Here is an 11,594-nt window from a genome sequence, read left to right as displayed (position 1 = left end):
ATGGGGTCTTCCCATTAGGCATGTGTTTCATTCAAAACAATATGAAAATTATATACCAAAATTAAAAGGAACATGGATGCCTCCAGAAATGTATTAAACATGCATTTGAATACTGAACCTATTATACCGTTTATTGATACATCAGCAAAACTTTAAGCCCTTGGTAATTGGCACACAATGAGTGTGCGTGTGTGTCTGTATATATATATATGTATATGTATGTATATATATATATATATATATATATATATATATGTATATATATATATATATATATATATATATATATATATATATATATATATATATATATATATGTATATGTGTTCAGGTCTGTGTTAATGAACACAAAGATGTAAGCCTGAAACTCTGGTTATGGTGTGGGCATTGGCATGCTCACACCAGGGGTGTTTCTGTAGTTCCCTTACACACACAACCAAACATGAACCTCCAAAGAGTCAGTAATGTTGGCTGGGTCAGACTGTGTATCTACAAGGCAGATAAATTATTCACAGAACATTCTTGCTGACACTTGTTCTCAGTAATCTCACAATACAAGGGAAAGTAGGGAAGTTTTTTTTGTTTTAACTGATAATCCACAAGTGCTGAGGAAGCCCATGGCGTGTCACAATGGAGTGGTTTGAATCCCCAACCCATTCTGAGTTGAGCAGCTCTGTGATTGGTCACTTGACATCACCTTATGCTTTCAAAATGGCTACCTTACTAGGTGAGTGAGTGAAATAGAGTGTGTACTGTTATTCTTACTGTGGGAGATGATCCTATGAATATTCAGCCAGTGTGTAAGGAACTCTAATGCTGACAGAAGCACTTTCAGATATTGGACAAAGTGTTTCTCCTGGAAAGAAAGTAATAAATCAAAGTCTGAAATACAAAATGTAAGCGTTTATACATGTATGTAAATAATTCAGGTTAGTAAGCTGGTGCTGCAACCCGACCAATTCCAGCACCCTTCTGCTAATCAAAGGAGGCGGATGCAATGTGATGATGCTAAAGGTGCCATGCTAATGCTAAAATGGTAAATCCATTCTATAGGCAAGAATGCTGTGAGGTATGAGTTTGGAACGTTACATTTCAGCTGCAGATACAATTATCCAGAGCAGCTTACATAGCCTGCAGTTAATATACGTATATTATCCATTTATGCAGCTGGATATTTACAGTTTGGGTTAAGCACATTGCCCAAGGGTACCAGAGCAGTGATCCACCAGGGAATCAAACTGGCAACCTCTGGGCTCTGCCCCATACCACCCGACTGCCACTGGCACCCGTTCTTATGTGAGTGCATATTAGAGTGCATCGGTTCAGTGTTCCCAGAAGAGCAATGCACCCGAGAGAGACCTAATTTTGTGATTGCTATGTGTCAGTAATCCCCCTGTAATTTCCGTTATAATTTGACATATTTAGAGAGGATTAACATAAGCAGTGTTACTCCTTCCCTTACCTTGGGAATAACATGAACAGAGTCAGTCCCGTTTGATCTGCCCTTTGGTTGCATTTCAAGATTTATTATAGGGACAGGATCGACTGGAGAGATTTCTAATTAAAGCAGGGTAATGATGTAATGTAGTCTAGTATTAGAATGACAGTTGTTTGGTTATTACTGATCAGTCCATCTGTACATTTTCAAAACAAAGTCCCAGTTCAGAATAATTAATTTATCTCAATGCATTTCACCATCCAGCACATTCTAATTGCCAGTGAAATTACGATCGTCGTCATCATCCACATTTGGGTCCAGTCCATAGTGTAGCTTTCCAAAGATTTGCAAATGGCCATGAAACTCACAATTCCCCCAATGGAGTGTTTTTCTTTCTTTCTTGTCGAACAAAGGCCCCTAAGTCACATGGTTTTTACAGCGCGAAGTCCAGGGTGGGGGCCGACAGAATCGTCACTCGAAGGATGGAGCGTGTGGACGGATTCCTCCCGTCTCGATTCACAAATGGAATGACGTCATTTGTTTGAGATCGTCGATAGGGCCTGATGGGGGTGTGGTTTGCCTGCGCTGCTGCGTTTGATTGACAGCACACAGAAAAACAAAAGGGAAGGCAAATTACGAGCAGTGCTTTTAAAAAAAAGACCCATGGCACTTATTAGTAAATACATAAACACTGACAAATTACTGTTGAATATTGGGACATGCAAATATCTACCATTCTGGATATTGGTGGATGGTGTAGATAGCCCTTTGTGTGATCAACTGTTAACTCATACTGTTAACAGTTATCTGTTAAGCAATTGATATGATCACACATATATTTGTGATCTGAGTGCCAGCACTGTGCACTGTCGTTGCTGAAAGTGACGGTGCTGCATCACTCTCCTGGAGCAGAATTAGGTCGGTCATGTGGCTTAGGGGTTAGCGAAGCGGGCATTTAATCAGAAGGCTCACGAAGGTGACCTTACTTTCATCTCCTCGATAAAAAAACGCAGGCATAGAAATTGACAATATGTAAAATGTGTGCAGTGTCAGCCTCAAAAGAAAAGAGCACTCTTTCCGCATGCGAATAACGCAGCTACATAAACCGAAATATTTCAAAGTCAAAATAAAAGCAGAAAAAATGAGTTTCGTGGTGACCAAGTCGTTCAAGTCTCTAAGTATATTTTACAAAACAAAGACCCTACTATAAAAAAAGAAAATGTAATCAGTCAACAAAGACAAAACGAGCAGTATTCTTGTGGAGCCCTGAAGTGCTTGTTGAGATGTCATACAGTGAAACTCCGCCTTTTCGGAAAGAGATCCAAGGGACAACAGTAAGCGTTAAATTAGCTGCGTTGTTATCTGCGAGCACCACAGTACACACCGCTATGAGTGTTACCAGACGTCAGTCTTAACTTGGCCTGTAACAACACTGTACATTTGGACGTTGTCGCTTTAAAAGGCAATCCCCTCCGCGGAATCAAGGGGCAGGTCCTGCGTTTCTGGAGGTGGGCTGAGCCTTAATTCTGTGCTGTATAAGTTTGCGCCTGCTGCAGGTCCGCGGAGCAGCAAATTGGGAATACAGTAATCATAATTTAGGAGAGTGTGTAAAGCAGGTGGTACGACGTACCGCCAGCCAGCGATGGAGGCGACGTTTTGTCGCCGTCTTCTCTCCGCGCTCCGAACGGCAATGAGGTGATGGCAGCCCTCCGCTGTGCTAGCTAGCTAGATCCATTACTGACGATCGGTGTCTCTCGACCGTGCGCGTATCAAAGGGACTTGGAAGGAAATTGTCAAGATGGCACCAGCTATAGAAATGGGAACGGGCGAGCACTCGTTTTTTCCGATGGGATTTTGAAGGTTGGAGCAGCCTGGTGGATTATCGCGAACGGGGACGGGGGGGATGTTAGCTGTTCCCGCTGAGGCATTTCTGCGTTTGGACGCTTTCTCTCTCGGTATGCGCTGCCACATCGCAAGCTAGCTGTCGACGGGTGCATTGCAGCAGAGCTGGTGGAATCGCACGCTATTCTAAGAACTGAATGTACTCAACGATGGGCAAATACCGTAATACCGTATTACGGGTACCAGATGCGATTGGTTTGTTGAAACATAAACTGCATAACGAGGAGCTTGTCGTAAACGGCCAACCAGGAATAGACGTAGCTAATCCATTTGTATTGCGATTAGCTACAGTAGGTTAAGTACGTTGCGCGTGGAGTGTAATACTAACTTGAAATACATGTTCAATGTGCAGAAATGCAGTCAGCCCGTTGTGCATAAATAGCTAGCGTTCGGGTAATTTTAATATTAGTGCTGTGCATTAATATTAAAGCTCTCATGCATTGCATTCTGACCGTAACTCAGAATTTAAGGCTGCTCAATAGATATAACTTGTTTTGCTGGGGAAGGAAATAAAAACATATTAATGGAATACAGCTTTGACAGTTAACTGACAAGGTTGCTATTTGTTAGTTATTCGTTGGATGAAGAGGGTCGTTGCTGGGACGAACGAGAGTTCTGTGAACATGGAAGAGGCACCGTCACCTGACCCTCTCTCTTCGCTGGGTGTGGAAATAGACCCAGATTTTGAGCCGCAGAAAAGGCCACGATCTTGCACCTGGCCTTTGCCTCGACCGGAGTCCAGTGCGGGAAAGCCCGGATCCTCCGACGCTGCGATCATCCCCGAGGAAGGAGACGACGGGGATGACACTGCCCCTTGTGTCCCCAGCGACGCCAACGGCATAGCGAGCTACACCTCCATTACGGAGGAGGACGGAAGCAGCCCCAATGCCATCCCCGTGGAAGGAGTTACCGCTGCGTCCGCCGTCCCGCACAAATCCGGATCTCCGCTCTCCTCGCTCTCTCCGTCCGCGGCTGGCGGCGGCCAGGGGTCCCAGCAGCCGAGAAAGTCGTCCTCTCGCCGGAATGCTTGGGGTAACCTCTCGTATGCCGACCTTATCACCAAAGCCATTGAGAGCTCGCCTGAAAAAAGACTTACCTTGTCCCAGATCTACGACTGGATGGTCAGATGTGTGCCGTACTTCAAGGATAAAGGCGACAGCAATAGTTCAGCGGGGTGGAAGGTAAGCCAATAAACTTCCGTCGTCTGTTAAAACAAAAACAGTAAGCTAACAGTGGTCACGCATTTACGTGCGTATGTTTCGCACAGTTCAGCAAGGAAAAGCGCAAAATGTACAAACTGTCGCGGTGATGCGCTTGCTTAGTTAAATATTATTCGTGTGAACTTTACTGAACCAGTTTCCACGGACTTTCACTGCGCATGTTTGTAAACACTTATTTACCACCAAAAAGTAACTGCACGGTGTGAAGGCAATGTCTGTTCCAACGCTTAAAGCAGTTTACGAATGACGAAAGCGGAGGAATGATGCACTTAATGTCTTTAAATAACTCACATTGGACACACAAGCTGTTAACAAACGGACAGACCTTAATCGTAAGAGGAGCTCTACCTTTGACGTGGAAGTATCTTGATACATATTTTTCGCGTATAATGCCACGTTACTTAATAGTTAAGCCATTTAAAGCTACTATGTCAATAACGAATGAAGTTTCGTTGCGTGTTCATGCAATATCTTTCAAACATGCATCTAACGCAGTGCATCTCTTTGTTGCCAAGTTATTTCATGTGTCCAGTTTAATATGCCAGATGACTGTAATTTGCTAATGATTTACACACATTTGATATTTACCCATCTATCCCTGTTATTCTGTATTGTTAGTGTATATATTTTGCTGTTAGAAATAGACCATTGACTTTATAAGTGTACCCCTCTGGTCATGAATAAGCAGTCATAGAAATAGTAATGTCCCTCAATGGCTGACTTTGTAGGGGCTCCCCATAAGTAAGAACAGTGTGTAAATTTTGCCTCTAGGTGGTGAAAAGGCATTAAAGTTGTGAGTCTAAAAAACAGAAAGAATGCAAAAATGACATACAGTCAACATGAAATAGATACACTTCTACAACCCTGTAAAGTCTATGTGTGTGTGTGTGTGTGTGTGTGTGTGTGTGTGTGTGTGTGTGTGTGTGTGTATGTGTGTGTGCTTGCAGATGCATTTGTGTGTGTATCTGTACATGTGTCCCCCATGCATCTATGCATGCGTGCATGCTTGAGAGTGTTTGTATTTGTGTGCATGTGGTGTGTGTTTGTGTGTGTATGTTTGAGGGTATTTGCATGTGTCTCCATATGACATGCATGTGTGTGTGCATCTGTCTTCTCTGTGTGCACCTTTGTGTGTGTGTGTGTGCGCGCGCGCGCATTGCTCCACTTTCTGTGGATCCTGGCATGTGGAAGCAGACAAGCACGTTTCAGGTAAAACTACAAAGTGGTCTTTCTAACCTCTCTGAAGCCTAACCAGAACTATATAACTGCATACAAACCCATAGCCATCCTGGTATCAATGGCCAGGTCATTGGCTAGTATTTTATTATTTTTGAAATATGAAACATACATTTGGTATTTTGACATCATGGCATGAGTTGAAATGCAGATTCATTCCAGATGTTATTTAGAGATGTTATCTTTCATTCTCAAATAAAGGTTTGCCTGAGTCTTTCTTTCCTGCTCTGGGCTGCACAGACTATGATCTTTTGATAACTACAGTAAGCAGATCTTGTGTTTACATGCATTAAAGATGAAAGTACTCTGAAGTGCCAGGTCGGTGGGGCTGATGACTCTGAAAAAAAATCCAGCCGGTCGAAGATTTGCCTCTCGTCTATCTCCATATCTCCGCATTATGTAGGCGTATGATTCAGTGTCATATTCCTGCAGTGTTACACAGTGTCATATGATGTCAGTGTCATTTAGCGTCTCTTTAGACAGGACAGGTTATTTGATCATTAACTTACATAAAATCAATCAATTACTTTGATTAGCTGTCAAATGCTTCTTATTTCACCAGAAAATAGAACGGTCCGGTTGTGTTCTTCCTGGTTGGTATTTCTGAAGGACGACATCTGAGGCAGGGACTAAACAAAAGATCATTCATTAATGGTATTCATATTATTCATTTCTCTTCCAGAAAGTGCAAGTGAACTCTCTGCTGTGAATAACTGTTTGCACAGGAAAAAGTAGAGTTTAATACAGGTTTTTTTTTCTTTTTTTGTTTCTTCTTTTTGTTGTTTTTATTTGGGGGAAGGGGGGTATGGGTAGGGTTTGATTATTTGAATATGCAATGATGTGAGCCATAGATTATTTGAATATCAAATTATTCAAAAAGCGCATCCCTAATATGTGCCATTTCAGACAGTCAGGGTGAGTCATTTTATCGTGCAGAGGTGTCGCTCCCAAATTGGCCCTTTGGTAACGTGATGAAGGCAGCTCTGATCACTGATAGCTGGGTCACGTAGATCCATGAACCCCCTCAATTCTGATCATTGGTGTGGTGGTGGGCGGGGCTGGGAGTCACATGGATAAAGCAGGGTTTTTCTGATTGGATGAGGGGGGTGAGTCGTGTGTGGAGTCTGTGTGATAAAGGCCGAGTCGGGCAGCTTCAGAGCCCAGATAACAGGCAGAGAACCGGGGCTCCCCTGATAAACCGGCACTTCGATCATCCCTGCCCCATGTTGGCTGACGTAGTTTTCATTTTGTCATGCAGCAGCAGATGGCTTCGCTTTGGGTTAGCTCAGGACATTTACCTGCGCTCCTCACTTTGGGCTGGGGGCTTGCTGTGTGTCTCTGCGGGTAGAAAGTCGAATTTTATTTCTTGGTCCTCTGTGCTGCTCCTCATGATGGTAGAAGTTCCCTGAAACTGTGGAGTACTTAGCTGAGTGGAACCTGTGTATGAGTGCAGCATTTAATATTTTCTGACTTGGCTTTTGAGTTAAGTGCACATTGGCTCATATATTATAGTCTGTTTACAAGACACTACGCCTCAAATTTTTTCTTTGAGTATATACACAGCCCTGATTTTTTTTTTTTTTTGCACAACCATACACTGGACATACACCCATAAAATGCAGATTTCTATTGAAAAGATAGAGGAACTGTGTGGTTTATATTTGATGAACTCTAGGGGTTGAGAACAGCCTGTCGAATTTGCATAAATACTGTACAATGACATCATTTTTCAAGATAACAGCAACCGCTGTAACAGATATGGCCGTAATGCTATAGCTTTGTTGTGACCGACACCAGCATCTCCAATCAGCTATAGTGTTACGTTACACCGGCTTCTTACAGAGAGTAGTATTGATCGGGAATCTCTGAGGCATCGTTAGCCAGGACATCAGCTGTGTGTGTGTGTGTGTGTGTGTGTGTGTGTGTGTGTGTGTGTGTGTGTGTGGCTGCACAGCCAGGCGATATTGCGGTGTGGCAGTTAGGAAGCTGGGATAGTAACTGGGGTTTGCGGGTTTGAATTCCAGGTGCCGTGCTGCTGGTACACCCTAGAATAGCCAGTTAGCCTACTTTGCTCCGCTAGGTATTCAGCTGGGCAAATGGGTTTGTGTGTAAAAGGTCGCGTGCAGTACTGTAGGTACTGTAAGCTACCGCGGGTGGGCGGGTCTGTGGATCCCCGCCGGCCACGTCGCTCGGGGTTTATGGGAGCGTGAAATCGCTCCAGCGCTGCCGGGCATTCTTCCACGCGACGTTCCTCGATCCCAGGGCGGTCCGCTCGTCCGTCTGCGGCCTTGTTTTCCGACAGTCTGCCCCTGGAAACCGGCGCCGTTTGCTGCCTGCGTGCGAACCCTGGGTAGCCGGAAAGCCCACGTGTGCCACGGGCGGGGCCAGGCAATCAGAGGCCACTCTCTGGCTCTGCTGCTGAAACACGGTTACTGTAGATTTGAGCCTGTGCTGTATTCCTGACGACACATGTGCTGGTGCGGGGAGACCCTCCTATTCGCTGCTGACAAACCATGAAACACACACATTTCATTACGTTACATTTTTGGCATTTAGTAGACACTGTTATGCAGAGTGACTTACATCATTTGCAGTTTATTTATTTAACAATTTTTATCCATTTATACAGCTGGATATTTTACTGAGGCAATTGTGGGTTCATTACCTTGCCCAAGGGTACAGCAGCAGTGCCCCAGCGGGGAATCAAACCAGCAACCTTTCGGTTACGAGTCCTGCTCCTTAACCACTATGCTTACGGTCTATATTTACAGTCCGCTGTATATGTACAGTCAGTTGTTAGACTCACTTCTTCTGTGGTGTTTATGTGTCTGTGTCAGTATCTGTGTGCAGGTCCTGTGTCCTGTTCTTGCTCACGTACGGTGCACCTAAGACATCACTCCGTTTGCGTGCAGAGCTTGCATTCCCACTATCCACAGGAGTCCCGGTGACACAGCCTGGGCTTGGGTTCCTTCCTGTTCCTGCGGCATGCGGCGTGGGATCACTATATCATGTGTTTATCTGATTGCTGACGCCCTCTTTTGCCCCGACTTATCCGTCTGTGTCCCCCTCCATCCATGTGTGTGTAACTCAACTGCCGCTGTCAGTGTACATAAATGCGGTAAGTTTCCCTGGTGGAACACATCAGTTACAGTACAGTAGATAGAGCACGTAGTGTTTGTTGTCACAGGGTGTTTTATAGCATTTGGGCTAATGCCCTGCTTTTGAATCATCAGTCCCACCACCTTGGTTTCGACATGAGCTCAATCACGCTAAGTCTGCGGGACAATGAAGACATGTGGTTTAGCCGGGGCAGCATCGTGTCGCTTGTTTGCTTAACAGCACAGTTTGCTTTGCGTCTTTTATCCATGGGGACAGTCTGCGGTTCACACACTGTCAGCCACTACCTGTACAACAGGGCGTTTCCCCTGAATCGCTTTCAGGTTAAGCAGGTCGGTCAGCCTGCTCAAGGCTGTGACCGCAGTGCCTTGTCCTGGATTTGAACCCGCAGCCTTTAGGCTTCGAGTCCAGCTGCCTTCAAAATAGAAGGAGAGGGGAAATGGACACTGTGGTGTGACCCCCCCCCCCCCCCCCCCTTCCTGCTTGTGGCACAGGACCATGTCCAGGGGGGGCTTTCCTGGCTGATCGCAGAGCTCAAAGCGATAGGGGGTGCAGGGGGCTTAGAGCAAGAGGAAGGGGTCCGGCATTGTGCAGCAGCCTCTGGGGAAGGTCCTTTTCTTCCGCAGCCAGAGCTCCGGGTGAGGTAAGGTGAGGTGAGGACACACCGCTGCCCCTCTCAGGCAGAAAGGTGGGGGGGTGGGGAGAGGGAAAACAACAGGGCCGTATGTGCAGGGTCTGCGAGGCCTGCAGGCTCCGGCACACGTGAGCGTTTTGTATCCCTGGTCCCGGGACCCGCTGTGTCCCCCGGTCTTCCTGCATGCTGAGCTGTCTCTGCGCTCAGCTGACTCTGACTCTGAACACTTACCCTCGTTTGACACTTCCACAGGCTGGGAAGGAAATGTAGTGCTGGAGCTGTGTTTGTGTTGTATTAAAATATAAAGATACTTATGGTTTTCAGCATTATTTATGTTGATAACTAGTCCTTAAACACACCACAGGAAGGGGTAGGTTGGTTTTTTCTGCAACATTTCAATTCATTTACATTTTATTAAAGAGGAAAAAGCATTTAATAGTTTATTTAAAATCATTGACAAAGCCTCTTGATCAGTGAAATTTGGTTGCCTCAGGTAACTGGGCAGCCGTCAGTGTTGACATTTACATTTACATTAATTCATTTGGCAGATGCATTTATCCAAAGTGACTTACAAGTGAGGCAGAGTGCAACACAAGCAAAACGCCGTATAAGGAGTGAACAATATCAGTGAAGTCTGCTCTACTGAACTACTGAACACTCTTAATCCATACAGTGGAATGCCCTTCCTTTTTACCCATGGGCACACAGGAAAAGGAAATCCCTTTACTCTAACTTCACCGTTAACACAGGCACATCTCTATCAAAGGGCCCATTGCATTGCCAAGCGATGTCAAATCCACATCAGCATTCAATTAATTAACGGAGAGCTCAGTTAGAGCAAATGGCAGCAAACACAGCAGGTCCCAGTGGGACCAGGATGTAGAATCGCTGAGCCAGAGCAAGGCTTTAGCTTTTAGAACGGGCCTTGGGTGTGACACCAGTATGTAAAACCAGCATGCAAATGTCTCTGCTTTTAGGCTGGGGAAGACAAAATAACAGTCTGTGCCTAGCAACTCATTTCTAGCTGCAGAGCTCATGTCTGGGTGAAAAACATGTCTCTTGGCTGCTGCCAGAAGTCATTTGCTGTGCGGTGCAGAGGTGATGTGATGCTTAGTTCCTGTTTCTGCTGCACCCCCAGGCACCCGTAAGGCTGTGCTGCTCTCAGCCAGGTCTCAGCGCTCTGTCTGTCAGTGTTTCCCCGTAGACTGCAGGTCTCAGTGTTCCGTGTTGCAGTGTGTTGCCGTAGTGACTACAGGCCTCAGTGTTCTGTCACAATGTGTTGCTATAGTGACTGCAGGTTTCAGTGTTCTGTATCAATGTGTTGCTGTAGTGACCGCAGGTCTGAGTGTTCCGTGTTGCAGTGTGTTGCCGTAGTGACTGCAGGTGTCAGTGTTCTGTATCAGTGTGTTTCTTTAATAACTGTGGCCTGATCTTGGCAGTTCTACCACCATCCACTTACCCAGCATGCATCTGTGCATCTGCGGCGGTCTGTGTGAGTTACACACCCTCACCATAATGGTGTTGCCTCGCACCGGGTGTCAGGGATTAGTCTGGCCGGGAAAAGCAGCTCATCCAGAGCCACAGCTGATGAAAGTCTGGGCTTTGCTGGCTTTACATAAAAAACGCTCAACTCAGGAAAATAGGTTTGTAATCCCACGTGGCCCTGCGCTGAAAGAGTCCTGCGGTCTGTGGGAATCTGAGAGGTGTTTTCCTCACCACTCCCCCCAGGGCAAACAAGAGCAGTAAGGCCAAAAACGAAAACCCGAAACTCTGGACCTGACCACAAAAGGATTTGGTAGCACTGTGCCAGGGGGACCCCAGTGCTCAGCATTGTACTGCAGCAATTGTGAACCCACACAGAGGAGAATAAGGGACACTCAGGTTCCTGGGCATTAGGGCCCCTGCATTCACTCCAGGGAAGAGCTCCATGTTGGGGATCTCACTGCAGCAAACTTTAATATGGTCCCATTAAACCAATAGGTGTTGCTTACACATCTGGAGACACTAGGCGCAAATCTCTATGGCAGCCTTGTCCTAGAGACTCTGT

At 45.6% G+C, this 11,594-nt stretch overlaps 1 protein-coding gene across 1 annotated transcript in view; it reads left to right on the top strand.

The window, feature by feature from the left end:
• The first annotated feature begins 2,939 nt into the window (after nucleotides 1-2,939).
• foxo3a (forkhead box O3A) overlaps nucleotides 2,940-11,594 on the top strand; it is a 28,407-nt gene continuing 19,752 nt past the window's right edge. The window contains exon 1 of the mRNA XM_036542500.1: nucleotides 2,940-4,521. Coding sequence (XP_036398393.1) covers nucleotides 3,922-4,521 — 600 coding nt within the window. The 5' untranslated portion in view covers nucleotides 2,940-3,921. The remainder of the gene's footprint in view (nucleotides 4,522-11,594) is intronic.

The sequence above is a fragment of the Megalops cyprinoides genome, chromosome 12 (assembly GCF_013368585.1).
Source record: "Megalops cyprinoides isolate fMegCyp1 chromosome 12, fMegCyp1.pri, whole genome shotgun sequence".
Classification (NCBI taxonomy): Eukaryota; Metazoa; Chordata; class Actinopteri; order Elopiformes; family Megalopidae; genus Megalops; species Megalops cyprinoides.
This window is presented reverse-complemented; position numbering and strand designations above follow the sequence as displayed.